The following is a 23,353-nucleotide window of genomic DNA, read 5'->3' on the forward strand; positions in this document are numbered from 1 at the left end:
CACGGCGTTGTGGTATGTGCTACTTGCCAGCCCCTCTCTATCTTTTACCCACCGCGGGATACTTGTTCGGCTCCGTCGTACGCGCGGCCCGGTCCTGACTTCCATCACAAAGCATTGGTGTCGCATAGACTAAGTCTAATATCTTAAATAGACACGAACAGCGAAGGGATTTGTGCTTCTGTCCGTTTTTTACTTTTTACTTGTCCTCCCTATCAGCTATCTGGCTGCGAAAGAAGGCGAATTGGTATGCGACACACCGATTGAATCAAGCCCGCAATCCAATGGAGCGAGAAACATGCCTGCGAACAAAACCGAAGCTAATAGGTCTAATGTCAGCACCCCCGATACGTCAACCTGGGCGTATCTGCCCGAGAACAGTTACGCCGCCGCGGCTCCTTTTAATCACTCCTGAAGGATGACAACATGCTCATGAGCGATGGATTGTTGCGGGTATTTTGGCCATACGACCTCCCTCGGACGCCGTCACAGGGCGTGATTATCGGGTGGAAGAATTCGGAGCTCGACTTGTTCGTGTTGACGGTCTTGGAGGATGTGGAGGTGAGCCGACGCATTGGTTGGCTTTCATACGGCCTGCTGGTGGTGGGATACTGACAGGCCTTACTTTACTAGCCTCGGAATGTCGACAATGCCCTGCGTGCTGGGATCCTTTTTCGCAACAGCCCCCATCCGATTGTGAGGATATTTACGCTTTGTGGCAGATCTGCCATGCATGTGCTTGGTACGACCAATCCGCGAGAGCCACCGACAGCGTTTAACCCGTCGCACCTGTATGTGAATACGCATCCGTCGTATAAGATTCCTAGGATATATTGTCCGCCGGAGACGAATGTGTCTGTTCAGGTTATCATGTTTCATCGCCCCCATCCTACCCGAATGGAGTATATGTCGCTAGAGCCGATTTCCCTTGCTCTTGGCGACAAGGTGTCTACTGCGGACAAATCCGATTCGGTATCCGACAAGATTGATACAGAGGAGGAACGAGATAAGGCTCAGTCTCAGAAGTTGGTTGAAAAACTTAAGCTTCATACTGTTGTTAAGCATGTCCCGTCGCACAAAGAGCAGGCACTACCCCTCATAATCAACCAAGTAAACTGCGCCTACGAGATGGGAAAGCTCATGGAAAAGAATAGTCACCTGATCGGGATTCGGGTCAAGAGGAGTATGAGCGTTGGTGAGCGAGTTGTCGAATCTGCAACGACGCTGTGGGATCTTTTTGTCCTTGGTGTCTCTTATGTGTTCTGGCAATGGGTTTGGCCTGTTGTCACTCGGATCTTCGTCATCGGTCTTGTATTCCATCGGACAATTGCTGAGATAGTACTCCAAATTCTAGAGTGGCGCGCTCGGCCCGATGCAGCAGCTTTGAAGGACATATCAGCAACGGCCCAACAAGTTGACATTCGGCTCCAACAATTCTGCTATTGGCCCATTCAATACGTCAAGCTGCGACAGAGGAAGGATAATTGGGAGAGTGTGACTACTAGCCATCCGGACTATATTCGGTTCTACAACAGTCTATGGCTTGTCGCGAATGACGTGATTATCGGTATAGCGTTGGGTTCCTACATCATTGATAATGCGAACTGGGTTGCTCTGCAGATCAACTCTATTCTTACTGGCTGGACTGTGGAAGGCTTGCAACGTACCATCTCCTGGCTCATGGATTGGCCAGCAGGCTTGAAGCTGAATAACGAGCTCGCTGCTTTTCTGGGCGATCTGTTTCTGTGGGTAATAGAGAATTGGGCTGGTAAGGATCTCCCCCATTGGTATTCCTCCTTCAGCTAACCAAGAACAGCTTTCATTGCAAACCTACAGCCTTATCTTCCTCACGTTATATATGTCGTCGGGTGTTCTAGCTTCGCGGGCGCCAGCATGCCCATTGCGCTCTTCTCAGATCTTGTGTCTATACTGACCGTGCACATATACTCGTTTTATATCGCCTCGGCGCGCATCTTCAACTGGCAGCTGACTATTATCATATCGCTATTCCACCTGTTCCGTGGTAAGAAGCGGAATGTGCTACGCAATCGTATAGATTCATGCGATTATGATCTAGATCAACTCCTGATTGGGACAATCCTTTTTACGGTACTCTTCTTTCTTCTACCAACCATCATCGTTTTCTACCTGGCTTTTGCAACCGCTCGGATGTCAATCATCTCGGTGAAAGCGGCGCTTGATACATGTCTTGCATTCTTGAACCACTTTCCACTCTTCGCCTTGATGCTGCGGGTCAAAGATTCCCGGCGACTGCCAGGTGCGTTTTCACACTCTCACATGACGGATTATCAAGCAATATGTAACTAAACCCAAAATCACAGGCGGCGTTCACTTTGAGCTCCGCGAAGAGCACGATAAGTCATCAAACACCGACTCGGCTTCCACAGTACCCTACATCCATCTCGAGGTATGCTACTCCACACCCACTACCACCTTATCTAAAACTATCCCACTCTCGGAAAGAATACCCAAACTAAACAAAAAATAGTCGATACCCCTGACTCTTCGCGCCATGTTCGATCAGTACTTCCAACTAGGTCACCGCCTCCGGAAGCATTATCTCTCGCCGCGTGTGATCTTCTGCCTCGTAACCGGGCGCTTCGTGCCTCCAATCCACCGCCGCAATCTCTACAGCATGCAATATAGCATGCTTCCTGCTCGTCGGGCCGGAATGGCCGAGGTGTGGTCCTTGTTGACCCAGCCTCGTAAAGCGAATAGTGGCAGTGGTGGTTCCTCTACGATGGTCGGAGGAATGGGTGCAACAGCGAATGGGTTACTCAAGGTTCCGAACGGTTTCGGTCAGGGTGATATGAGGAGACGAGGACATCGGTGATGTGACATTGTCCGCTGTCTTTGATTGATGAGATTTGAAAATGAGTTTATGCGTGTTTATGCACATAGATATAATATAATCTAATTTCAGTATTATTCATTATGTGACCATGCTCCGGATTCAATTGATCGTTCTATGTCCTATATAGTTCAAGTAAAATATCCATTCCAAAGAATAGCTCACAGAACATCTCCAGACTAGATCATCTTTCTCTCTCCTGGTGTCCCATGTCACACTATATTACCCTACGAATACAACGAGCCATGTCAATCATAACAAATGAAAGTCGCTAAATGCTGCATGGTTTGAAGAATGGTCTAGTTTGCATATATATAAATGTACATGAGAGGGTAAAACCGTGTTAGTACAGAATAAGTTGAGTTGAGACTTTCTGAACAAGCCATCATAGACATTGTGGTACACACGAAGCCTTAACAACTGGCTTGCAAAAGATTGAGTTTTCCAAGAACCAGCGTTAAGTTGCAAGAGATCTGGTCAATGAGCTTGACGACCTATTCCACTTTGAGCTTCCAACCAACATTGCAATGGAACTTGCACCGCAAAAGCTTGGCTGCTCATCGTAGTCTGAATCATGGCCTGGTCACTAACAATGACAGTATTTCAGGCCACTAGACCCATTTGCTTGCTTATTAGTCTGTGTAGGGAGTGGAGATGAGGTATTCATAGCGACGCTGAAGATCAACTCCTCCGAAGGTGCTCAACATCATTATCGGAATTGCCCTTTCGAGCATCTTCCAGCATGGAATCGATGCCTTTTTCTTTTAGCACTTTCTGCGGCGAAGTTAGCGCACGCCATGAAGTACGGGCTTGTGATATGTTACATTTAAGCATGTCTTGTATTTAGAGAACAGTTCTTCGCAGTCATTGGATGTTGTATTGCCACGAAGGTATTCTGTTTTTGTCAGTTTAAGGAAAGGCAGAAGCATTTGGCGGGAAAGCTTACTTTCACTGTACCATTTGAGAAAGCAGGTGTCATATCTCCTAGGCACAGTTAGCTGCCATAGTAGGTAGATGTAGGTGTGGCTTAGGTGGAAACTACTCTTTGATATCATTGCACTCGGGAGCTATAGAGGCAGACATGATGGGTCCTTTTTAGTAGAAGACTGCACAAGGATGTCAGAAGGCGCTTTTGCTTTTTCGTGTCTAAAGCTGGAAGAGTGAGACGAATAGGATAAGTAACGATACGCCGGCAAGTAGATGAGGATGATCATCGCCGCTGTACCATTCTAGTCCGAGTATGGTAGGCGGTCAGCAGTCCGCCGGCGTCAGGATTTCTCCACCTCCGAATTTTTCCTTTTTTTCTTTTTTTGTATGAATTAAAAGTGATTATTGGTTAAACACGACTGCCAGGCGCAAACAATCTTGCCCTGTTTGTCTGCTCATTACCATTCGCTCTGTGTTTGTCATTGAACAGGATACTCAGAGCTAGATCACAATGGATTCCGCAGCAGACTTCCCGCCGTTCCAGCAGCAGCTAACGTCGTCGCTCGTGCAGATGACGCGCACTGTTGGCCAGCTCTCTGCTGAAGATCTCAGTTTTCATCGCACTTCAAGCGCGGAGCTTTCCGAGTCCATCGATGAACAAAGCGGCAGGATTCTTTCATTAACTTCTTCACTTTTGAAAGCCGCCACAGCCGGTACCGATTTACCCGTGCCGACCTTGCAGGATGAAGACTCCATCGAAGACAATTGGCGCGGTGTGGTGGATGTTATCGATGCTCTTTTGGAAAGAGCAGATGCTTGTTTGGATGAATTTACCGGTGTGATTAAGAGACTGAGCCCATCGCAGCAAGAACAGAGTGCAGCCAAGGCTACCAAGAAGACCACTTCGAAGTTTCCCACCATCTACGATTACGGCCCGTCGAAGATCCCGAAACCTCAGCTGTATTTTGAGCGTCAAGTCGATAACGCCGATGATTCGCCTTTCAAGCCATTGCTCAGGACTAAGCCACATGCGGTGGTTCCGTTGGAGAAGTCTGTTGAATCGTCGGACCGAAACCCTTACGAGACCGAGATCCGCGCCGCAAGGTATCCGGAGTCTACCTACGCTGTGTCATCTCCCGTTCCTTACCAGCCTTGGGAGTCGACAACCGCAACTTTCGTGGATACCCTAGAAGGAGTGAAGGAAATGTTGGAAGAGCTCAAATCTGCGAAGGAGATCGCTATCGATCTAGAGCATCACGATGTGCATTCCTATCAGGGTCTTGTTTCTTTGATGCAGATCAGCACCCGCGATAAGGACTGGGTGGTTGACACGCTGAAACCGTGGAGGGAGGAGCTTCAGATGCTTAATGAGGTCTTTGCGGATCCTAGCATCCTCAAAGTGTTCCACGGTTCGTCCATGGATATCATTTGGCTCCAACGCGATCTAGGTCTCTACGTAGTCGGCATGTTTGATACCTACCACGCCGCCTGCGCTCTGAATTACCCCAAGCGGAGTTTGAAGTTTCTTCTGCAAAAGTTTGTCAACTTCGAAGCCGACAAGAGATACCAAATGGCCGACTGGCGAATTCGGCCGATTCCAGAGGGCATGTTCGACTACGCCAGATCCGATACCCATTACCTTCTTCACATTTTCGATCACTTACGCAACGAACTCATAGAGAACTCAACGCCCGAAAACAACCTTATCGACTACGTCTTGGAGAAGTCAAAGGATGAAGCTCTGCAACGGTTTGAACGCTCTCCTTATGATGCTGCCACAGGCCAAGGACCAGGTGGCTGGTACGACTACTTATCGCGCAATCCTGCGGTCCTGTCTAAGGAGCAATTTGCCGTCTTCAAAGCAGTTCATCAATGGCGTGATGCAGTTGCGAGAGAGGAGGACGAAGGCGTGCAGTGTGTGTTCCCTAAGCACGTCCTTTTCAAGGTTGCGCACGCTATGCCTTTGGATCTGGGGACATTGTTCCGGACACTGTCACCAGTGACACCCATCGCCAAGGACAGAGCCGCGGACCTCCTGGCGGTCATCAAAAATGCAAAGATCGAAGGCGCTGACGGCCCTGAATGGCGTGATGTGTATGTGAAGCCGACAAGAGCGGGACGATCTGTTCCGGCGACGGAAACCGAACAGGGTCTTGTGACGCCACCTATCGGTGAGGAGAACTTCCCTACCGCTGCGCGCTGCGAGGTTTCCCAGTTCTGGGGTGCAGTGTTGGACACCCGGGAACCTCTTACCCCTCCCGAGTACTCTGCCGTCGCCTCTGCAGAAGCCCTTCGACTATCGCTCCCGCTGCCACCCATGCCTCGTACGGTATCTGAAGCTCGCGACAAGCTTGCTGGCTCTGCTGCCAAGCCTGCGCCCCCCAAACCCACCCCAGCTCCTGTTGAAATGCCAGAAGAAAAGGAGGAGAACAAGATCTTCACGGTCAAAGGGCTTGGTGGCCCGCGCAAACGGAAGAGCGAAGAAGCTCCGTCGCCAGAGGGTGACGATTCTAGCGATGTGATACACATCGGGGAGAAACCGTCTAAGAAACAACGCCGGAAGGAAAAGAAGAACAAATCCGCGTCGCAGACTCCACAGCCCGAGGAGAAGAAGGAAGAAGCTGAGCCCTTTAATTATGAGGCCGCTGACTCCGTCCTACACGCACAGCCAGCCCAGACCGCCACACTTCACAAGAAACGGCCATTCAACCCATACAAGAAGGCGCTTGAGGCACCCAGTGGAGTGCGCAAGCAGAAGCGTGAGACCCCCGGCAAGTCATTCACTTTCAGGTGATTACATTAGAAATAGATCTCTTTGTCTGGTCTTATGTACAAGAGATTGGTTGCGCTGGTACAAAATGTTTTGAGTACATAACGATACCCGATTAGTTGGAGAAGTAACGAATCGAAGGCATTCATTATAGTCATCGTCTTAGTTTCTAGTTCTACTGTACGGGCATTAGGTATAAACACTCAAAAACCTTCTAGATTGCCTGCAATTGCAGCCTCAGATTCAGTATCGGATCTACTCAGCCATCAACGCAATCCTCCCAGCCCACACACACACACACACACACACACACACACACACACACACACACACACACTAACATGTCACCTTCAACCTCCCATCAATGACACCTCTATCATGACGAGGTATTGATTCCAAAATCACAGAGAATACAATCCATACCATTCCTAAACCAAACCACTCAGAATTCTCTCATCTCACATCCACCAAACCATATATATACATACAAACCAACCCACTCTAATACATCCAAACATACCTTTTCCCCAAAAAGTTTGAATCAATCAACAACCAGAAACAAAGATATCCACAAGATGTAATACAGAAACGACAGACCGACTCTTACCCAAGAAACAACCTACCCTACACCTACTCCCGAGCCAAGGTCTTGCGCCGCTGCTTAACCATATATTTATACATCATAGGCGTTCCTATACCAATCCATTAGACACGTCAAACAAAAACCAAGACTGAGAATGAAACATACCAGGCACATAAAGCACAAGGAAGAAATAGAAGATGCCCGCCACGGCGAGACTGGACGTGGCATTTGCAGCATGATACATCAACCACCATTCGCTGCTGATTCCGATCGGATAGAGAATGAAAAATAGCGAGTATCTATTTATTCTTCTGTGTTAGTTGAATGGCCCCATTATCCGGGGTTATTGGTTTAGTCAATTGGGTATGGTCGTGAAAGACTCACCGTAGCCATTTCAATACAGCAGGCATCGGTATCCCAGCCAGCATTACTACGAAATAAGAGTACCGGACGGTATCTGCCGCAGACCAGGCGAGTAGCATAGCCGGGTAGGCCCAGGAATGGGCCGTGATGGCCGGGAAGGCATAGTTAATGGCCCAGACCTGTACGCTGCGGCCGAATACTTGCGTGAAGGTTGTAAACACGGGGCTTCGGGTGAGTCCTGCCCCCCGACCCACCCCCAGGGGGCGTTAGTATTATGTAGTTGATGTAAGGGGAGGCTGGAGTGGAAGGGTGTGGTAGATGAAGTGGGATTAGGTCTTACCGGCTGCGGAGTGGAGGATCTCTGCGATCGCTAGGGTTTGCGTCCATCGGGTCCAGGGTTCGAGGGTTGTGTATGTTGATGCGGGGTCGTGGGTTGTGAGGACGGTGAGGAGGATGCGGAGCCAGAGGATCGTGGATATGGCATTGTAGAAGAGTAGGTAGGCTCTTTTGGGAGAGAGAGGTTCTTGTTTAGGGGACATGGTCAACTAGTGCTTTTTGTTGCTTCTATTGGGGTGGTTTTGTGATGCTGGAGAAAATCTGGGGTTGAAGATAATTATCTAATTGGTCAATGCGTTGAACTAAGTAGATTGCATCGTCGGTTCTGCTTTGTCAGCACTTTATGGACGTCTGGTGGTTTACGGTGGTTGTATGGGATATCTGCAGGGTTACTTTTCTATAGAAGATTGGTTTTGATTGTTGTATACGAGGTACTGGTTGGAGTAGTGGATGTGGGCATATCCAGATCATGCATTGTTTGGCGGTTGGTTGAATCTTCCTGTCATGGATACATACAAACGGATGTATAAAGACAGTAGCCCCTAAAAGGGGCATATCTCCTGAAAATGTGGATATCCCAACCTTACGGCCCCAAAGTGCCTGAATGACTATCCAGGTTGTCGACGTAGGACTATTTCGTGGTATGACCTCCTGTGGAGACCTTAGTACTATGGGAGCTTCTTTCAATTGCACCTTACGAATGTTGATCATTCTAGGGTTCAGCTTTTCTTTCTAGAAGACATCAAGGAGATTCTGTGTCCTACTAGTCCAGACCCCCGGTAAAGCCTACAAAGAAAAGCCTACAAAGGAAACTCAGAGCGAGCGTTGAACTAGCATTCTCCTTTATGGTTAAGTTGAACCGGCCGGGCCAGATCGGTGGGCAAACGGCGATCTTCAATATCGATAACGAAGGATATTAAGCTAAGAGCTCTCCAATTAAGACTATGCCGCGCGTAGTCAGTAGCTACCGGGCGCAAGGCCTTGTCGGGTCGAATGCTGATCAGTGTTGCCTAGAAGCTCTGTTCACTCGACAGTACCAGACGCCCGCTCGGTGGGCACCAAGTGATGATGGGGCGTCTAGACATGGTGATCAATTGAGTTCTGTGAAGAAGGATGCCCAAGGGAAAGTGATAATGGGTCCAATATAGGTACGTACCACCATGGCGAGTAGGTTGAGGCCGCAGTTGTCAATTTCGGTGACGCCGAAGCGGATCGTAACACGAAGTGTCTTTTCCCTATAAGAGTTCAACTATAGGGACATTGATTTATGCCTGAAGACTCCCTACTAACCCTAAATAGCCTCGTTGACAATAGAAAAGCTACCCATCCCGTCAGCAGGTGATTGGTTGCACCTCCCGTTTGCCCTTCAGGTTTCTACTACTAACAAGGTGCCCGTTACTTAAGTGGGAGTAGCATAACCATAATTGAACCGTTGTCAGAGTCGAGCTTATCTGTACTTAATCCCTGATGTACGCAACGGCGTTAATTTAGACTTAACCTGCATTGCAGGGGGGTGTCAGCTGGGGGTCCGTCCAGGGTGGAGACATTTACGATGACTAGCTTCTCCGGTGTATGCAATTGATGAGCAACTAAGCTATCCCCGACACCAGACAGAGGCCGATCGGCATGTCCCTGTACCCTGAGTGGAGAGATTCCTGGATGGAAGAACTGTTGAGGCATTTGCCACGGGGAGAAGGTCCGTGAGTTCTGCACGATAGACAAGAAGATGCGGTGTATGATTTGAAATAATGCCTCAGTGATCGATTGGTCTAGATGTTGTGCTTACCCTTTCTTTCCATCAGCTTGGAGAGGGGTGGTGAGATAAAGAGCTTATGAATCGTTCTGCTTAAAGGATCAAAGAAGGGGTCTGTGTCACGATCGTCTCTTTTGCCATATGGATCTGGTATCCTATCAGAACGAGGGTGCCGTGCTCCCGGTACTTGGTCTATCCAGGTACCACTCGTAGGATGTAGGGTCATGATTCATGCATTTCAATATCGTCGGGGTGGAGGGGGTAGTATACGAGATGTTCCACGGGTGAGGTTCGTGTTATCGGGAGCAGTCCGTGCTGGCCCAGCTTGCATGCGAACTATCCTCTCAATTATACCGTAATGGACATGGATACATACACGGAGGTCTACTTTAGCTTAGTGTATGTACGCCACTGCTGTGGATTGAAGGCTGACCGAGGGTGATCCGAGAGAAACAAGGAAAAGATAGTCAATGGATTCCAAGCTAAAGTCTGACAGGAGAGGGAATGTTCAAGGAGCAGCTGACCACTCTTACGTATGTACCCCGGACTTTGGAGCAAATTGACCGGGTTTAATCCCCGTTGGCATCTCTCACCACATGACTCCTGAAACATCTGTGCGGTTGGCAATTTACATGCATGGACGCTAGTGGTCTTTAGTCTCTCAGGAACGAGAGTCCATGATGTAATGGATTGTCGGTCTCCTTTTTGAGACAACCGGCGTGATTGGGAGCGGATGAGGGCGGACGGGGATTAAATGGTTTATCATCCCTTAATTCTATCACTCGGTATACCTATCCTTGTATTGACAATCTTATTCTCCCCTCAAAAAAGAAAGGTTGAAGAGAAAACGATCAAATCCAGAATTGATAGGGTGATAAGAATTTTGTATTAAAAAAAAAGAAAAGAAAATAAAAAGAAAAAAAAAAAAAACTACATATCAAGTTAGACGGGGCGACATATACAATCTACTAAACCATATTGAGGAAGATGCAGTGGGCGAGCGAATTAATTCGACGCAGGTACCAGACATGAGGGCGCTAAGGCTCCTTGTATGAGCGGTCTGAAGCTTCCCGTCCTCCCTTATGAAATGAAGAGGAGAAAGAGTGGTCTCATCCCTATGGGATCCATGGATGCGTCGAAGTTGATAATGATTTTATAATATTATATTATTTTATTTTATTTTCTATATTTTATATTTTATATTTATTCCACGGTTGCCTACTCCGTACAGATGTAGGTGAGAATCTAGATAAAACCTCCCTGTGGTGGAGTTCGGCTGTAGCGTGGCCCGTTATCAGTGATGGATGAACCTGTGGGCCATCCTGGAATGATCCATGATTCATCCAACAAGGGAGAGGTGGCCAATGACATTGAACGACTGCAGCACACGAGGCAAATGCAAGACTCCTGACCAGACGAAACCACAATCAAGGAGGAACAATGCCTGCATATGACAGTCTGCTATGGGAAAATCCGGCTTACTGACATAGTACTAGTTACATACTCCGAGTCGCATCCTCCTACCGAATACTACCAAGTATATCTCAAACTGTCAATCACGCAGATGGTCTGTGAAACAAGGTTAAACTGTGAATCATCCCCGACTTTCCTTGGCTTAATAGCCGCCGCAAGCACCGATTTATTAGCTAACATTAGAAAATTAAAATCAAAAATAATTCCAAGAGAGAGGATGTTGGAATCCGTCATCACGGTTGCGTGTGCAGCATCAAATCGGAGACCCAAAAATCCACCGCACAACCCCCTGTCCTCCCGATGAGTGCCAAGATTAATTTGGTTGGGTTTGGTTGCAGTGTAACTGGAACAGGGGTAGAGAACTTGAAAGGCACTCGAAACGTCTGCATCGCTTGGTATTCTTTTTCTTTTCTTTTTTTTCCCTTTTTGTTTTTTGCTTCTTTCGTTTCCATGTCGCATAATTTGATTTCTTTTCTTTTTATTTTTTATTTATGTAAACTTCATCTCTTCGGTAGGACTACTATTCCCAATAAGCAACACGTATGTACTTCGTCCCTACTAAAGAAAAAGAAAAAAGGTGCAACGACCATTTAGCCAAGACCAACTGCACACTTTACTCCATACTCAACTAAGCGACTAACGAAGGACACTAATCCCTCTAGCTATGTCCAGCATGTGGCTCCGGCTAAGTCGTATCTACCTACTACTTGCCTGATGGAGCAATTCCCCTTGCGTCCACATCCTGCACTACATTTTGAATATCACACACCCTCTCACGTACATACATCGTCCTCTTAGGCCTGGAGAAAGGAATCATTCGGAAGACGATCGTCCGAATCCATTGTCTTACTGAGAAACATCGTGCAACATCTTTTGTAAGTTGGCAGGATTCTTTGTCTTTAACACTTTTTATTGTTTGTCATCCTGACTTAGGTAATTCGAATTAACTTTGGGGGGAGGTTATTCAGTCCAAATCAGGCTAAGTGTATTATGTGTTTGAATTCGGAGAAAAGCAATAGACATGAGGCGATATTGGTGATCCAAAATCTTGATGGGGAATAGAAAAAAAGGTAAAATTTACAAATCGCTGGGACTAGACTAATTCATATTTCGTATAGGTCCATAGTGCTATGCCCGAAAAGAAAAAAAAAAAAAGGGAAGAAAAAAAAAAAAAAAACTCAATTAGTGAGTTTTTCTCCACTACGATACATTAAGACATCAAGGTAAAGATTCCAGAGCACTGACTGAACGGTCAGTGTCGGTTATTCTTTTGGATATTGAGATTACAGTACTTTGCGGTGTACTCCATAATAGTTTCTCGTATGGGGATCACAGCAAAGGTGGAATCCTAGAAAGGAATGTGTTCAGGTACAGGGATTGATTAGTGTCGATGGGTCCTGGGGTGAGCGAAGTGGAGAGAGCAAAGTATAGACTACCGTTGGACGGACGGCCATTTTTTATCTTTCACATTACCATTCAGAAATTTTCTATAGATCAGGGAAGAGCCCCGAGAAGAAAAGAAAAAAGAAAAAGGCGCACAGAAAGATACAAAGAAAAAGGGGAAAAAAGAATAATAAACAAATAATTCGATCAATTAATATGCCAGATGCATATGTATGTCTATACTCCATACCTACATACTCCGTATGTAGGTACAAGATTCTTAGTACTTTTAGGGTACCTTCAAGGCGCTTGGGTTTCCTGTTCCTGTTTGCTGCAAGTCACGGAAACGCAACTCCACTGCTTCCGATCCCTAACGCCCCAAAGGTGACAAAAAATTGTTTTTTCTCCCCACCTCAATTATTTTTTTTTCACTTTCTTTTTCTTTTCCTTTTCCTTTTTTTTTTTTTTTCTCTACCTCACCCTTAAAAATTAAAAATTAAAAAACCAGACTAAGCCAGCCAATGCATTCATTCCCCTCTCTGAATCTTGTCTCTCCCTATCAGTCACGACCGTACATACCTTAATAAGATTAAGAACTCCTGCATAACTACATTATTATTTTTTACTATTGTGAAATTGTTGATTATCGTCCCATTAGGATTGCCATTAATTATTGTAAGTGCCCTTTTTTTTTTTTTTTTTTCCTTTTTCCCCTTTCCTCCCCGATGGTACAGGATATTGGATTTTTCCTATTTGTTGACTTTGGGACCCGTTCATGATTCCCTGCCTCTCCTTCTCCTCTTCTCCCCCCTCCGCCAAAATATCCCCCCCATTAATCTCCATCAGGTGCCTTGCGCTCCCTACTTTTCTTTGGCGCTGGTACTTTTCTTCACCTGAACCCATCTTCTCCCTGATCAACCATTTCTTCAACGTCCTTCGTTTCTCGCTCTTACTCGGAAGTTAGATCGGTCCACCGCTTCTCGTTTTGAAATTTCGCGACTTCTGGTCAAAGGCGTGTCTCCTGTTGATCGCGCTCCACCCCTCGTTGGCATTCCACCGACATTTTATTTTACCCTTTTATTCTTAGCCCTCAAATTTCTTTTTCTTTTTTTTTTTTCGCCTTTTCTTTTTCTCTTAATCAACCAGCGACGCATGTAATCCAGTATCTGTCGATAGCTCTGCAATTGCCGATTTACTGCTCGGAAAACGCTGCCGCCGCCTGTGCCATCGCTCCCTGCTCCCCTCCCCGGCCACCCACCAACCGTTTAGCGTGTACGATAAGGGGTATACCTGCAAGTGATCGCGCTGTATAGTGTTGAACCCGATGACCAGCCCTGATACGGGAAATTCAGCGACTAGATCCGTGGTTATCATCGACTTTCTACATTGACCGTTGGCGAAGGTGTTTTGTTGACCCTTGTGGCTGGTTGTCCACCGGTATATATCGTGTCTGGTGCACTCTCTTGGTGCGCCCTTCATCACACGGTTCAACGCCTTCCTACTACACATAATGTCCGTAGCTACTATGCTGCACCCGGCTTCCAGAACCTCCACCTCCTCTTCCTCATCATTTCAGCCTGTCTCGCGACAAAACACAATGTCTTCCCACGATACCCGGTCTCTCCGCCAATCCAAGCGGTTTTCAGTCACTGCACTGTACCTGTCGATGTCCGCGAAGGACAGAGACTTGGAAATCTCAGATGATTTGGCGAAGGGTAAGTTGACTATCTGGTCCCGCCATTGAATTCTGCTAATCTGTATCCAATCCTTCAACAGCCCAAAAATATCTACGAGAGCTCAAATCGAAGATCTCAACCCAATCGAAGAAAAACTTTGTCCTGGAAAAAGATGTACGATATCTGGATTCGCGGATCGCCTTACTTATCCAGAACCGTATGGCCCTTGAGGAGGTAAGAACGTCGCTAGCTCAGAGTGGTTCCCAGCTAACAGTTTCTAGCAAAATGAAGTTGCAAATCACCTCGACGAAGCTATTGATCCCCAAGAGGGTTTCTTCCCCAACGACGAGAAAACTCAAAAATATGGCAATCTGCTCTTCCTTCTCCAATCCGAACCTCGTCATATCGCCCACCTGTGTCGTCTCGTTTCCATGTCGGAAATCGACTCCCTCCTCCAGACGGTCATGTTCACCATCTACGGTAACCAGTACGAAAGTCGTGAAGAGCATCTTCTTCTCACCATGTTCCAATCTGTCCTCACCTACCAGTTCGATAATACTCCGGAATACTCCTCGCTTTTGCGCCAGAATACCCCAGTATCCCGCATGATGACTACTTATACTCGCCGTGGCCCTGGTCAAAGTTACTTAAAGCAGGTCCTGGCCGACCAGATTAATCGGTTGATTGAGTACCGCGATGTCGACTTGGAAATCAACCCCCTGAAGGTGTACGAAACGATGGTCATGGAACATGAAGAGAAACATGGCTCGTTGCCGGCGGATCTGCCAAGATCCATTACTGCAGAGGCTGCAGCAGAAAATGCCCAGGTCCAGGCCATCATTGCACCACGGTTGAGGAAGTTGACGGAGATAGCCAATGGATTTCTAACAACAATCATTGATTCAGTAGATGAGACGCCTTACGGTATCCGATGGATTTGCAAGCAGATTCGAAGCCTTTCTCGACGCAAATATCCTGATGCTCATGACCAAACCATCTGTACCCTGATTGGAGGCTTCTTTTTCCTTCGCTTCATCAACCCCGCCATCGTCACCCCGCGGTCTTATATGTTGATCGACGCAACTCCTACAGAGAAACCTCGGCGTACATTGACCTTGATTGCAAAGATGCTCCAGAACCTGGCAAACAAACCCTCCTACGCTAAAGAGCCATATATGGCCAAACTACAACCGTTCATTCAGCAAAACAAGGAGCGTGTCAACAAATTCATGCTGGATTTGTGCGAAGTGCAGGACTTCTATGAGAGCCTCGAAATGGACAACTATGTAGCTCTTTCCAAGCGCGACCTCGAGTTACAGATCACTCTAAACGAAATGTATGCCACTCACGCCCTTTTGGAAAAGCACAGTGTGGCTCTTGCTCAAGACCAACACTCGCGGCTACATGAGCTCTTGAATGAGCTCGGCACAGCACCGACCCAAGTTCCGCGCAAAGAGAACAGGACTATCACCGTTCCCCTCTTTAGTCGATGGGAGGCAGCCGTGGACGATTTAACAGCCGCTTTGGACATTACCCAGGAGGAGATTTTCTTTATGGAAGCTAAATCAACCTTTGTCCAAATCCTGCGATCTCTGCCTCCAAATTCCGTAGTCGCTCGCCGACCGCTCCGACTCGATCGCATCGCAGAGGCCGCAGCTACCTTGAAGAATGATGCCGTCATGGTGCGGAAAGGTATTCGCACCATGGAACTGTTGAGTCAGCTACAAGAAATGGGAGTTATCGATCGGTCTGATGAGTTCAGCCTGCTTCGAGACGAAGTCGAACAGGAATTGGTGCACCTGGGATCTTTGAAGGAGAAGGTTTTGGACGAGACCAAGAAGCTTGAGGAAGTCTTTGCGACAATCCGTGACCATAACGCATATTTGGTAGGCCAGTTGGAGACATACAAGTCCTACCTGCACAATGTCCGTAGCCAGTCAGAGGGGAAACAGAGAAAGCAGCAGAAACATCAAGAGCTCGGACCTTACAAATTCACTCACCAACAACTTGAGAAAGAAGGCGTGATTCGAAAGAGTAATGTTCCCGAGAACCGGCGAGCCAACATCTACTTCATGTTCAAGAGCCCATTGCCAGGCACTTTTGTGATTAGCCTGCATTATAAAGGTAAGCACTCCGGCCCTTAACCCTACCTTTCTGTTCCTGGTGTCTCAAAGCTTCTTATTGGAATACTAACGAGGAGCATGAAACAGGTCGCGCTCGCGGGCTTCTGGAGCTTGATCTCAAGCTTGATGATCTGTTAGAAATGCAGAAAGATAATCTTGAGGATCTAGACCTTGAATACGTGCAATTCAACGTTTCCAAGGTGCTACTACTCTTAAACAAGCGGTTTGCACGCAAGAAGGGTTGGTAAGAGGCTTCCTTTGAGAAATCTCTACTCTGTCCCGTTACGATGTATATGAAAACGAGCAACTAGCTCGAGGGCGAATTGCCCGAGCCTCAGTCCGTGATTTTATTGTCCACTAACTTCACGGGCTATGATTTGGTGCCCAAACAAACTGCCAGTACAGCAACGGAAGTGTGCTTTGTTTGAGCCACCGGTTTTATACGATAATCTGCACAAGGGTGATATGCACCCTTTTGACTGTTTCATGCCCCTCAAAATGACGAGGCAGGATTGACGGGCCGCATATGGACTATGATCTGTTTTGAATTTCTTGTATCGAGATGTGACTATAGGAGGACTATAATCTGCCGAGAAAGAGAGTTCCTTCGATTCCGATGTGGAGAGACAAGGTCCTTGCTGGTTCGAGGACAGTCACCATGACGGGGATGATTGGACGGTTTGGCTTTACGTATACCCTGTTGGATGAATTTGCGTGTGTTTCTTTTTCTCGTTCATCTAATTTTGTTGGATGGTTCCCTTTGTTATTTTGGCCCAGAAGTTGCCTGTTATGTCAAAATCCCACTATCTCATGTACATCTAGCAATTGTCAAATTCATGACCAACCGCTTCAAGGAAGTGTAATCTAATGCCATACTATCAATCACTGATTCAAATCCTAGACTTTTTGCAGCATGTTCTCAATTAATTTAACAAGGATCCAGATGTACTACACAAATCCTATATGCATCCAAGAGACTTTTCAAATCTAGCATTGACTTGATCATAAGATTATCAGAGTACAAACCTAGGATGTAGAAAGAGAGTGTGGTGATACAACCAATCATAGTTTTAGTTACCATGAAGCCCTACCTCCATGCTTGCGTGCAGTATGGCAAGGTACCACGTACACAAGTTTTCAAATCTAGCTTTGAGAGAATAGACCTTTGCTTGGTCAATCTAATAATGTTACAGGTTGTAACCGGTGTCCCAGATCTAGTATATAATCCCATCGAGTTAGGTTGTAATAAACATGCAAGTTATCTGTCATTCTCATTCCTTCGCTATAACGCTAATAGTTGCGTATCTTCGTCGCCAACAGAAGAAGATATAATAAGCAACCGAAAATGCAAGACACTATATACCTCTTCCCATAGCCATTGTGTGAAGGCGACTCCCACAAATACTATACCGGGGTACAAACTGACAAGTCCTGCGAATTATGCCCTAAATAGGTCAACCCCAAATTAGGGCAACCATCAAGACGGTTCCCGCCGCTATGACGGCTTTCAGCCCATTGCCTGATTTCAGATTCGATCCTGTAGATTCGTCTGTCTTTTTGGGCTTGTCTGCCGTGTTCGCCTTATCTTTCTCTTGTGTTGTACGATCCGGGACGCCGTCCTTCCCTGATCTGATCTCCATGATCTCATCAGGCGCTTTCTCCCAGCATCTTTGGGCCAGAGAGACTTCGTCATTCTTCATGTCAAAGACTGTGTATACCAATTTGAGGAAATTGGCTCCAATTATGGCACCGCCAAGTTCCTTACTACGTTCAGGTTCGATCGTCAAAAAGCTTAGGTAGCAGTAACCCTCCTCGTGCTGTTTAGGGTCTGTGGTCGAGGGAGCCTCTGCTATGAATGGGTCGAGGGAGAAGTTGAAAGCTACGTCGCCGAAATGGAATGCTAGCATCTTGTTCTCGGGTGGTTTGTCACAAGGAAACATCGGCTGGCCATTTTCATAAAACATTGTGACGTTAAGTTGGGAAAACAGGTCTTGCGTGATCGCTTTCGGGAAACCGATGAAATCAGTCGCGGAAGAAAAGACAGCCCCGATGGAAAAAAAATCTGGCGATACGGACTTCGTGGTGGAGCCTGTTCCCACGGACAATCCGGTAAGATTGACCCGGAACAACTTGCTGAGGTCTGGAGGAGATATGACCGGCAACGTATGGAGTTTATCGACATACTTGGCCTTGTTCACGCCGCCGAAGAGGATGGTGCCGGGAATATAGGTCTGATCATGGTTCTCCTCCATCCACATGCTGAAAGCAGGGGATTGGATAGCTTTCGCATCGACCAATGCCTGGGTAACAGAGATAAATTCCGAGTTACCATTGCCATATCCTAGGCCGAGTGTATCTATTCAAGTTTTAATTCAGCTGTCGCATGGACTGGGCCCATGTATATGGGTATAGTTTGATGGAAAGCACCATCACAGGACAACTCACCACCTATTGCGGCTTTCTCACGTAGAGTAGCAAATCTTATGGCTTCTAGTTTTACATCCCTAACGATCATCGTATCTGACATTATATCAATATTTCCCACCTCATCCTGATCGAACCCGTCAACAGTGGCATGTGTCTTTACTGATCGGCTGCTAGTTGAAGCGTTCGCATTATACCCATCAAGAATTCCCTGCTCTATTGGTTTTGCTAACTCTTTGTTATCGCTCACCACCACCCAGCTGCTGTCATCAAGAGTCGAGAACTGAGCTTTCAATTTCTGTGGTGGGTTTCCGACAGATATGTTAGCGTAGAAGAAGTCATTCTAAAGCCATAATAGTCAGAACGAATGATTTACTGTGAGTAATGAAGGCGAGTCAATATACTGTACATACCCCGTAAAACTCTAACTTAACGGTATGATCCCTCTTCCCACGGCGATCATGATGGTGAGCACCTGCGAACCGCCCGCTCTCGAAAGGGACCTCTAGCACAGAAGGCAGATCCTTCTTCTCCAGTGTCAGGGCGTTGGTAAAGTAAGCAGCCCCTAGGGCCAGGCACCAAAACTTAATCATGTCGATCAATCTTAGCATGCAATTCCGGTAAACGTTGCGAGCATTTCATGGACAGTGGGCTTGACAAGCCTTTTATCCTTCAAACTTAGGTGAGGGATAACATTATTGAAACATGACCAGCTTTGATCTAAATGGTTGAAGTCGCTTGGAAGTCTTTTGCTTTTGTTCCATTGGGCACCATATGCAGTGTCAGCTCGGCGCAATTCCAAACAGACCATCAACCTGCCATTGATATGTATTTTTCTTTATGAATATGTCACCATGAGGGGTGATAACTCACCACATATGTCTTGGAAGACTTATTTCGAGCCATACAGCATTCATTTCCCCCATAAATGGCAAGGCCGGGGCACTGGGCTGCCATCAAAGGCTGAAACCGACACAAAGAAGTTACTGAAACCTAATTATATCAACATGCTGCAGCAAGACTCCATTGGCTCAACAGTCTTCCCCAACAGTAAGCCAAGATGGCGGAAAGGAAAAAGTGGAATCAGGAGGCCAGAGTCTAATGGTGACGTCTGCTAAGGCGGATGTCATGTGGATGGAGCACGTGTATTAGTATAGTATTTCTAGTATACAATTGGGAACATTATTGTCCCAAGTTCGAATATTCAGCACAGACAGACAATGTACAGTTAAGCTTGTGATATCAGATAAGAAACGTCCAGAAGCTAGGGAAAACCATCTCCTCCTCGAAGGTGCGACGGACCTGGGCTAGAACGAAGCGCTCAACCTTGCCGACATTCTTCAGGACTTGTTTACCATCTTCTTTCCGACCGATTTCACTTTCAACTCGGATTTCTCGCAATAAGCCTCCCTGGCGCTTCGGGGAAGCGGTCGGGTCTGCACTAGACCATGGGCGATCATCCTGGCCTCTCGCCTCTTGCTGATCAGACCCGATCAGTGCATCCGCATCTTCTGCAGACAAAAAGCAGAAATGAACTCGTTTGCGGATGTACGCGATGACTGCAACTCCGTCGAATGTAATTCCCGTGACGTTGAGTTTCAGCGGCAACCCGACGAAACTAGGCATAGGATAATCAAGAAGAATCTCCGCGGTTAATGATAACCGCACATCCCCAGCATATTTAGCATGGCATAGAACCTGAAAATCTTCCGGTCGGCGCTCTCGCATGCGAGGGGGGAGCCGGAGGGGATGTCCTGAAGTCATAGGATCATCCAAATGTTCATCCTCGGCGAGAGATCCGTGTTCCTTTCCCGTCGTAGCATCTCCGCTGGGCTGGTTGGACGCGGACGGATGTGAAGGAAGCGTGCTAGAGGTCGAAGGGCGTGAGGTAGGATTGCTAGTGTCGATATCAGCTTCCATGCGAGATGGATGAACCGCAGTCGGGCCGGAGATGGATGGATGGCCCCTGCTACTTGCGCCCATTCCAGGGTCAGTCCAACCATTTGCGAACGGTGTACCGCCTGCAACCGCAGCAAGGGGAGTTTGTGTCCCCGACAATCCACCAAGGGACATAAGGTGGTACCCTAACGTAGAAGTTCCGCCAGGAATACCCGGAGTGCCCGCACGGGGAAGGAAGTGAGGGTTCAGGTGTTCCATAGGTGACCGCAAAGTCGATGAGTGAAAAGCTTCATCGAATGGGTCTCGTAACGGGCGATTCATTGCCATTTCCTCGTGAAATGGGGGTTCGTTGAGATCCCGGTGCCACTGGGTGCCATGCCCGGAGACCAGCTCCTCGGACACATCGGATGTTTCGTCATCTTCATCCTCCTCGTAGAAGTCGGCAAACGGCTCACAGATATCTTTCACCTCAAGATCAGGTGGTATAGTCCCGAAGTCGAACGAGTGCACTTGAACTGATCGGATAAAACGTGGGAGGGCCACCTGCTGGAACTTGTCATGGATGAAGGAGCGGATTCGCTCTGCCAGAGCCTCACCGTCCGGCCCAGAGGTGGCTGCCCTCCAGTCAACTTCGATTGACATTACATGTGCCGCAGACAGTTATTTGGCGCGAAGTGGGCAAAGGAGGGGGGTGGGTATATGGAAGCGAACAATCGCTTGGACGAGAGAGGACCGGGGCTGGTGGTAAAATTGCGCCGCAATGCGAGACTCCACAGGGATTAATTTAGGCGCAGTCGCCGCGGACCAACTCGCGTCCCGTGCAAATCACGTGATGTTGAAGTAACCTCATCGATGACATTGTAAATCAGCAATGGACGTCTTCTCATGGCATATCTCGGCCACAATACCAAAGTACAATGATTAAGGATGTCCCAGACACCTCTTATGGGTCTCAGAATCTCTGGTAACCTCCTGGACGGCTCTTACGACGTACGCGGCTTTCACACCGCTTTAGGTTTACTTGACCCAGTACTCTGGTTCACCAGTACAGCCGACGCTATTTCGGGGCATATTAGAGGATGGCACAATCTCTGCGGCGCCGGACAGTGGGAGCCCTGGAACAGCGTGTTCGCCGGGCACAAGGGTCTACGACCAGCTTGCTCTAGCCTTCCCCTCTTCTTGCCTTTCGACTCCTCAAACCTATCCATCGGTTCCACTTCACGTCCGATTAGTACCCAACATTCAAGATTCTAACCACTATCATTGGTGATTTCCACTCGTGAATCACACTGGCTCATTCCATCATAGGTCTATCTTGACAGGGGGGATCTCCCTATGATTGACTTTCTAGCCTGCATCTTGGTGTCTGATTGTTCGCCTGCAGCAAGGTCTTTTCCCTCTTGAGTGGGCACGTCGTACCGCAGTCTCCTCATCTAGCTTTTCTTTCAAGAGAGCGTGATAGACCTCCTTGGCACAGAGGCGAAACGCCACGTATGTATCTGCTACTTCTTACGGTGGGCTGGCAACAAGGGCCGGCGCTGCCGCATCGGGTCCGCAGGACACAACGCAGTCCTTTGTGCGTACCTTGGAAGGAAGAATATCCCGCCCCTCAATCCACAGCAGAGCAGTTCTCTATCTTAAACATCTGTCTTGTAATTCAAAGTTCTTATGGGTCTCTAACTGCGGGATTTGACCCATCACTTGCGCATCACTTTCCAAAGACAGTTTAACACATGATCCTCCAGAACCTAATATACGCGCGCACCTCATGCTCACTGACTCGGTATCTCTTAGATTTCGTTGGCTCTCACTCCATCCGGATCGCCACTGGAGAACAAGCGTCTGTGCCCCGTTTCATTATTTGATTCGACGAGCCCGCAATCAGATGATGAGAGACGTATGCGGTGCTAATGCAGCCGCTGACATACGTTGGTAATCATAGTTACCAAGAGTGGGCTTTAAAGAAGAAAAAAAAATTTTCTTCTGAAAGAACAACTCTTGGATCTTGTAACTGTTCCGTAGAAGCTGGCAAATGACGACAGCCAGCAGAAAGTGAGTAAGATGAATTGGGTGCCCCTTGTTCATACCTTGAATAGCCTCCTTTTCATTCTTGTCGTTAATGCACTGTGCTCAGCGACACAATGAGATTGGGGAAGTCCGCCGTTTCATGATATGCATCGAAGACTCATAAGCTTAATCTTCCACATGAATGCTCAGCAACCGAAGTTAGCGACAGATCTAGAAATACGTAGTGAGGCATTTCTCTTGTAAATTATACGGATCGTGGATTTCCCCTCGGTAATCTCCGTGACTGCGGTAGGATTATTGTCGAGGCTTTGAAGCTATACAACCTCGGAGATGTTTTAGTTGAAGGTTATTCTCAAAGAGCTCTCTAGTAAGATTGATCTCCCAACGCTCGACGGGTAAAAATCCTTCAGGAATATGGGGCCAAAGGGATCCATCGTTCTGAAAGGCCGATCCATGTGGCTTCATTGTGTAACTCCTTGAATACATATAGAGTGAATAGGAAATACTGTCGGAGGAGTCCAGCGGCTTACTTGAAAATAACCTCGTCCTGATTCAAGAAAATAATATAATAAGATGAGAAATGTAGGATTCAGCTAAGCAACTTCGACATACAGCGCAGCAAATGCCTTGGTAGAAAAGATGCAGCAAGGACAATGAATCAGCGACAATGTGGCTTAAACAAGAAACCTTTGCCCCAGTAGTAAGTTCACAGGGCACATCGCAGAAACGAAACAACAGGAGGATGC

General features: G+C 47.3%; 6 protein-coding genes across 6 annotated transcripts; 3 read left to right on the forward strand and 3 right to left on the reverse strand.

Annotated features, from left to right (window-relative positions):
- Window positions 1-429: 429 nt before the first annotated feature.
- Window positions 430-2,851, forward strand: AO090005001259 (phosphatidylinositol N-acetylglucosaminyltransferase; the record flags this gene model as incomplete). Its single annotated transcript, XM_001818151.3, has 5 exons — window positions 430-558; window positions 631-1,765; window positions 1,814-2,275; window positions 2,340-2,425; window positions 2,507-2,851. The coding sequence occupies 5 exons, from the start codon at window positions 430-432 to the stop codon at window positions 2,849-2,851; spliced, it is 2,157 nt and encodes a 718-aa protein (XP_001818203.3).
- Window positions 2,852-4,307: 1,456 nt separating this feature from the next.
- On the forward strand, window positions 4,308-6,590 carry AO090005001258 (exosome component 3'-5' exonuclease; the record flags this gene model as incomplete). Its single annotated transcript, XM_001818150.1, has 1 exon — window positions 4,308-6,590. The coding sequence occupies one exon, from the start codon at window positions 4,308-4,310 to the stop codon at window positions 6,588-6,590; it is 2,283 nt and encodes a 760-aa protein (XP_001818202.1).
- Window positions 6,591-7,196: 606 nt separating this feature from the next.
- Window positions 7,197-8,051, reverse strand: AO090005001257 (putative membrane protein; the record flags this gene model as incomplete). The annotated part of the gene is made up of 4 exons (XM_001818149.3): window positions 7,197-7,258; window positions 7,315-7,448; window positions 7,534-7,750; window positions 7,853-8,051. The coding sequence occupies 4 exons, from the start codon at window positions 8,049-8,051 to the stop codon at window positions 7,197-7,199; spliced, it is 612 nt and encodes a 203-aa protein (XP_001818201.1).
- A 6,003-nt stretch (window positions 8,052-14,054) lies between these two features.
- Window positions 14,055-16,504, forward strand: AO090005001256 (Ras GTPase activating protein IRA2; the record flags this gene model as incomplete). The annotated part of the gene is made up of 4 exons (XM_023238372.1): window positions 14,055-14,172; window positions 14,234-14,367; window positions 14,415-16,257; window positions 16,308-16,504. The coding sequence occupies 4 exons, from the start codon at window positions 14,055-14,057 to the stop codon at window positions 16,502-16,504; spliced, it is 2,292 nt and encodes a 763-aa protein (XP_023089287.1).
- A 1,206-nt stretch (window positions 16,505-17,710) lies between these two features.
- Window positions 17,711-19,273, reverse strand: AO090005001254 (uncharacterized protein; the record flags this gene model as incomplete). Its single annotated transcript, XM_001818147.1, has 3 exons — window positions 17,711-18,612; window positions 18,702-19,023; window positions 19,094-19,273. 3 exons carry the CDS (start codon window positions 19,271-19,273, stop codon window positions 17,711-17,713), a joined length of 1,404 nt encoding a protein of 467 aa, XP_001818199.1.
- Window positions 19,274-19,922: 649 nt separating this feature from the next.
- Window positions 19,923-21,221, reverse strand: mdm12 (ERMES complex subunit MDM12; the record flags this gene model as incomplete). The annotated part of the gene is made up of 2 exons (XM_023238383.1): window positions 19,923-20,508; window positions 20,980-21,221. 2 exons carry the CDS (start codon window positions 21,219-21,221, stop codon window positions 19,923-19,925), a joined length of 828 nt encoding a protein of 275 aa, XP_023089286.1.
- Between the last annotated feature and the right edge of the window lie 2,132 nt (window positions 21,222-23,353).

The sequence above is a fragment of the Aspergillus oryzae genome, chromosome 1 (assembly GCF_000184455.2).
Source record: "Aspergillus oryzae RIB40 DNA, chromosome 1".
NCBI classification, from domain to species: domain Eukaryota; kingdom Fungi; phylum Ascomycota; class Eurotiomycetes; order Eurotiales; family Aspergillaceae; genus Aspergillus; species Aspergillus oryzae.